Source organism: Salvelinus sp. IW2-2015, unplaced genomic scaffold (assembly GCF_002910315.2).
Source record: "Salvelinus sp. IW2-2015 unplaced genomic scaffold, ASM291031v2 Un_scaffold3743, whole genome shotgun sequence".
Classification (NCBI taxonomy): Eukaryota; Metazoa; Chordata; class Actinopteri; order Salmoniformes; family Salmonidae; genus Salvelinus; species Salvelinus sp. IW2-2015.
In genome coordinates this window covers 19,749-26,002 of record NW_019945019.1, presented here as the reverse complement: position 1 = coordinate 26,002, position 6,254 = coordinate 19,749, and the positions used below count along the sequence as shown (strand labels likewise).

At 42.1% G+C, this 6,254-nt stretch overlaps 1 protein-coding gene across 1 annotated transcript in view; it reads right to left on the bottom strand.

Annotated features, from left to right (window-relative positions):
- mus81 (MUS81 structure-specific endonuclease subunit) overlaps positions 1-6,254 on the bottom strand; it is a 33,823-nt gene that overhangs the window by 15,985 nt on the left and 11,584 nt on the right. The window contains 7 exon segments of the mRNA XM_070441314.1: positions 1,233-1,256; positions 1,258-1,313; positions 1,316-1,352; positions 1,903-2,015; positions 4,183-4,212; positions 4,215-4,235; positions 4,238-4,301. Of these exon segments, the coding sequence (XP_070297415.1) occupies positions 1,233-1,256; positions 1,258-1,313; positions 1,316-1,352; positions 1,903-2,015; positions 4,183-4,212; positions 4,215-4,235; positions 4,238-4,301 (345 nt within the window).

The following is a 6,254-nucleotide window of genomic DNA, read 5'->3' as shown; positions in this document are numbered from 1 at the left end:
TGTATTAACTAAGTCTGCTGTAGGGGGTCTCAGGTTGTATAACTATAGTCTGCTGTAGGGGGGGTCTCAGGTTGTTATTAACTATAGTCTGGGTAGGGGTCTCAGGTTGTATTAACTATAGTCTGCTGGAGGGGGGTCTCAGTTTGTCATTAACTATAGTCTGCTGTAGGGGGGGGTCTCAGGTTGTATTAACTATAGTCTGCTGTAGGGGGGTCTCAGGTTGTATTAACTATAGTCTGCTGAGGGGGGGTCTCAGGTTGTATTAACTATAGTCTGCTGTAGGGGGGTCTCAGGTTGTATTAACTATAGTCTGCTGTAGGGGGGTCTCAGGTTGTATTAACTATAGTCTGCTGTAGGGGGCGGTCGCTCAGGTTCGTATTAACTATAGTCTGCTGGTAGGGGGTCTCAGGTTGTAACTAAGTCTGCTGTAGGGGTCTCAGGTTGTATTAACTATAGTCTGCTGTAGGGGGGTCTTCAGGTGTATTAACTATAGTCTGCTGTAGGGGGGGTCTCAGGTGTATTCTATAGTCCTGCGTAGGGGGGGTCTCAGGTTGTATTAACTATAGTCTGCTGTAGGGGGGGTCTCAGGTTGTATTAACTATAGTCTGCTGTAGGGGGTCTCAGGTTGTATTAACTATAGTCTGCTGTAGGGGGGGTCTCAGGTTGTAAACTATAGTGCTGCTGTAGGGGGGTCTCAGGTTGTATAACTATAGTCTGCTGTAGGGGGGTCTCAGTTGTATTAACTATAGTCTGCTGTAGGGGGGGGGTCTCAGGTTGTATTTAACTATAGTCTGCTTTAGGGGGGTCCTCAGGTTGTATTAACTATAGTCTGCTGTAGGGGGGGTCTCAGGTTGTATTAACTATAGTGCTGTAGGGGGGGGTCTCAGGTTGTATTAACTATAGTCTGCTGTCAGGGGGTCTCAGAGTTGTATTAACTATAGTCTGCTGTAGGGGGGGTCTCAGGTTGTATTAACTATAGTCTGCTGTAGGGGGGTCTCAGGTGTATTAACTATAGTCTGCTGTAGGGGGGGGTTCTTCAGGTTGTATACTATAGTCTGCTGTAGGGGGTCTCAGTTGTATTTAACTATAGTCTGCTGTAGGGGGGGGTCTCAGGTGTATTAACTATAGTCTGCTGTAGGGGGGTCTCAGGTTGTATTAACTATAGTCTGCTGTAGGGGGTCTCAGGTGTACCTGCGTATTAACTATAGCTGCTGTAGGGGGTCTCAGGGTACCTGCGTATTAACTATAGCCTGCTGTTAGCGTGGTCTCAGGTAAACTCAGGTGAGCAGCAGCAGAGCCACACTCCTCCACCAGTAGATGGGGTTCTGTAGACCACACCTCTTCAGACGAAACTGAGGGAGAAAGAGCATGAATGTCTGGAAACTACTGCAGGAGAAAGAGCAGAAAGTCTGAAACAACTCAGGCAGAAAGAGCATGAAATGTCTGAAAACTAACTGCAGGGAGAAAGAGCATGAAATGTTGAAAAACTAACTGCAGGGAGAAAGAGCATGAAATGTCTGAAAACTAACTGCGGGAGAAAGAGCATGAAATGTCTGGAAACTAACTGCGGGAGAAAGAGCATGAAATGTCTGGAAACTAACTGGCAGGGGAGAAAGAGCATGAAATGTCTGAAAACTAACTGCAGGAGAAAGAGCATGAAATGTCTGAAAACTAACTGAGGAGAAAGAGCATGAAATGTCTGAAAACTAACTGCAGGGAGAAAGAGCATGAAATGTCTGAAAAATAACTGAGGGAGAAAGAGCATGAAATGTCTGAAAACTAACTGCAGGGAAAAAGCATTTATGTTGATGAGTCCTGCGCGGAGCGCACACACACACACACACACACACACACACACACACACACACCCACACACACACACACACACACACACACACACACCTTCTGTTCCCTGAATCGCCCGTCGATGATGCTACCACACAAGTCGTCCATCCTCTTCCTCTCGATGATGTAATCAAGGACCAGCTCCCTACTTGGGGGGGCACGCAACTGACCTGGAGGGGGGAGGGAGAGAGAGAAAGAGAGAGCGAGCGGGATGGGGAGAGAGAGAGGGATGGGGAAAGAGAGAGGGAGAGAGCGAGAGCGAGTGGGATGGGGAGAGAGAGCGAGAGAGTAGGTTGAAAATAAAACAGTGGATATTCAAAAGAACCTGTAAAAAAATATTTCACATTAACTTCTTATGGCTAGGGGGCAGCATTTTCACATTTGGATGAAAAGCATGCCCAGAGTAAACTGCCTGCTACTCAGTCCCAGTTGCTAATTTATGATTTGGATAGAAAACACTCTGAAGTTTCTAAAACTGTTTGAATGATGTCTGTGAGTATAACAGAACTCATATGCTAGGCGAAAACCTGAGAAAAATCCAACCAGGAAGTGGGAAATCTGAGGTTTGTAGTTTTTCAACTCTTGGCCTATCGAATACACAGTGTCTATGGGGTCATTTTGCACTTCCTAAGGCTTCCACTAGATGTCAACAGTCTTTAGAACCTTGTTTGATGCTTCTACTGTGAAGTGGGGGCGAATGAGATGGGATTGAGTAAGGTCTCTGCCAGAGAGCCACGAGCTGACCATGCGCCCTCACGTGAGAGCGACCTGCTTTCCATCGCATTTCTGAAGACAAAGGAATTCTCCGGTTGGAACATTATTGAAGATTTATGTTGAAAACATCCTAAAGATTGATTCTATACTTTGTTTGACATGTTTCTACAAACTGTAATATGACTTTTCGTCTGATTTTTTGCCTGGACCTGCCCGCGCGTCGTGAGTTTAGATTGTGTACTGAACGCGCGAACAACAAGGAGGAATTTGGACATAAATGATGGACTTTATGGAACAAATCAAACATTTATTCTGGAACTGGGATTCCTGGGAGTGCATTCTGATGAAGATCATCAAAAGTAAGTGAATATTTATAATGCTATTTCTGACTTKTGTTGACTCCAACATGGCGGATATCTTTTGGGGTTGTGTTGGTCTCTGAGCGCCGTACTCAGATTATTGCATGGTTTGCTTTTTCCGTAAAGTTTTTTTGAAATCTGACACAGCGGTTGCATTAAGGAGAAGTATATCTTTAAATCTGTGAATAACACTTGTATCTTTTTCAAGTTTATTATGAGTATTTTGTAAATTGATGTGGCTCTGTGCAAATTCACGGGATGTTTGAGGCAAGCCAAAGTAAACTGAGGGTTTTTGGATATAAATATGAACTTGATGCGAACAAAACATACATATATTGTGTAACATGTTGTCCCGGGAGTGTCATCTGATGAATATCAAAGGTTAGTGATTAATTTTATCTATATTTCTGCTTTTTGTGACTCCTCTCTTTGGTTGGAAAATCGCTGTATGCTTTCTGTGCTAGTTGCTGACTAACATAATGATATGTTCTGCTTTTGCCGAAAAGCTTTTTTGAAATCGACACTGTGTTGGATTAACGAGAATTTATCTTTAAAATGGTGTCTAATACTTGTATGTTTGAGAAATTTGAATTATGAGATTTCTGTTGATTGAATAGCGGAACCCCAGTCCTAGACAGGTCCAGGTCCAGAGGAAAATGTCAGATAGAACAGTGAATCCGGCCCTTTACAAGGTCGCCATCTGTGGGATAAACATGATATACAGTCTACTATTGACATTCATCACGCCCTCGCTTTCAGCACCCAGGGGGAAAGGACTTTTTAGTACCCAGGGGTGGGAAAAGGACTTTTGTACCCAGGGGGGAAGAGACTTTTAGTACCCAGGGGAAAGGACTTTTAGTACCCAGGGGGGAGAGACTTTTAGTACCCAGGGGGGAAAGGACTTTTAGTATCCCAGGGGGAAAGACTTTAGTACCCAGGGGGGAAAGGACTTTTAGTACCCAGGGGGGGAAGAGACTTTTAGTACCCAGGGGGGAAGAGAGCCTTTTAGTACCAGGGGGGGAAGAGACTTTTTAGTACCCAGGGGGAGAGCTTTTAGTACCGGGGAAGAGACTTCTAGTACCCAGGGGGAAAGAGACTTTTAGTACCAGGGGGAAAGAGACTTTTAGTACCCAGGGGGAAAGAGACTTTTAGTACCCAGGGGAAAGAGACTTTTAGTAACCCAGGGGGGAAAGACTATTAGCCGGCCAGGGGGAAAAATACTTTTAGTACCCAGGGGGAAAAGAAGACGAGCTCAGTGTGTTACCTGACACGGGAGCGACCCTCTCCTTGGCACCCACAGGAAGTCACCTACGTTTACTTCCTGACGTCAAAGGTTACGCCGTTCCTCTGCAGCTCCTTCACCAGCTCCTGTTACAGGCCGTGCTGCCCTACACACACACACACACAGGAGGAACGCATTAAACACACACTAGGCTGGGAATTACCAAGGATCTCACAATACCATATTATCATGACAATTTGGTGATTCTACCTGCATTGCGATTCTCATGATCTACCTGCATTGCGATTCTCATTAATCTATCTGCATTGGATTCTCGTGATTCTACCTGCATTGCGATTCTCATGAATCTACTGATTGCGATTCTCGTGAATCTACCTGCATTGCGATTCTCGTGAATCTACCTGCATTGCGATTCTCGTGAATCTACCTGCATTGCGATTCTCGTGATTCTACCTGCATTGCGATTCTCGTGATTCTACCTGCATTGCGATTCTCGTGATTCTACCTGCATTGCGATTCTCGTGATTCTACCGCATTGCGATTCTCATGAATTCTACCTGCATTGCGATTCTCATGAATTCTACCTGCATTGCGATTCTCATAATCTACTGCATTGCGATTCTCATGAATCTACCTGCATTGCGATTCTCATGATTCTACCTGCATTGCGATTCTCATGATTCTATCTGCATTGCGATTCTCATGATTCTACAAGCATTGTGATTCTCATGATTCTATATGCATTGTGATTCTATATGCATTGAGATTCTATATGCATTGTGATTCTCATGATTCTACATGCACTGTGATTCTCATGATTCTACATGCACTGTGATTCTCATGATTCTATATGCTTTGTGATTCTATATGTATTGTGATCCTCAGATTCTATATGTATTGTAATTCTCATGATTCTATATGTATTGTGAATCTATATGCATTGTGATTCTCGTGATTCTATATGCATTGTGATTTTATCATTGTGATTCTCATCGATTCTATACTGCTTGTGATTCTATATGTATTGTGATTCTCATATCTATATGTTATTGGATTCTCATGAATCTTATTGTATGTGATTCTCATGATCTATATGCATGTGTGATTCTCATGATTCTATATGCATTGGATTCTATTGCATTGTGATTCTCATGATTCTATATGTATTGTGATTCTATATTTCATTGTGAGTTCTCATGATTCTATATGCATTGTGATTTTATTTCATTGTGATTCTCATGATTCTATATGTATTGTGATTCTCATGATTCCGTATGCATTGCGATTCTCATGAATCTACCTGCATTGCGATTCTCGTGAATCTACCTGCATTGCGATTTTCGTGAATTACTGCTTGCGATTCTCGTGAATCTACCTGCATTGCGATTTTCATGAATCTACCTGCATTGCGATTTTCGTGAATCTACCTGCATTGCGATTCTCGTGAATCTACCTGCATTGCGATTCTCATTAATCTATACCTGCATTGCGATTCTCATGAATCTACCTGCATTGCGATTCTCATGAATCTACCTGCATAGCGATTCTCACTGACTCTATTTATGCATTGTGATTCTTATGCATTGTGATTCTATATGCATTGTATTCTCATGATTCTACATGCATGTGATTCTCTGATTCTATGCACTGTGCTTCTCATGATTCTATATGCTTTGTGATTCTAATATGTATTGTGATCCTCACGATTCTATAATGGCATTGTGATTCTCATGATTCTATATGTTGTATTCGTGATTCTATATGCATTCGTGATTCTCATTTATATGTATTTGATTCTTATGATAGTGATTCTGATTTGTTATTGTGTTCTATGTATTCTATTATTGTATTGTGATTCTATATTATTGTCAATATGCGATTCTCATCATTCCATATGTATTGTGATTCATGATTCTGTATGCATTGTGATTCTCAAATGTATGTGATTCTATTGTATTGTGACTCATAATCTATATGCACTTGTGATCTCATGATTCTATCAATGATACAGAAAGAATAAAAAAAGAAAAATATAATAAAATCAAAGAAGCGCTATACAAAACATAAGCCAATACCATTTAAATGAGAAGATA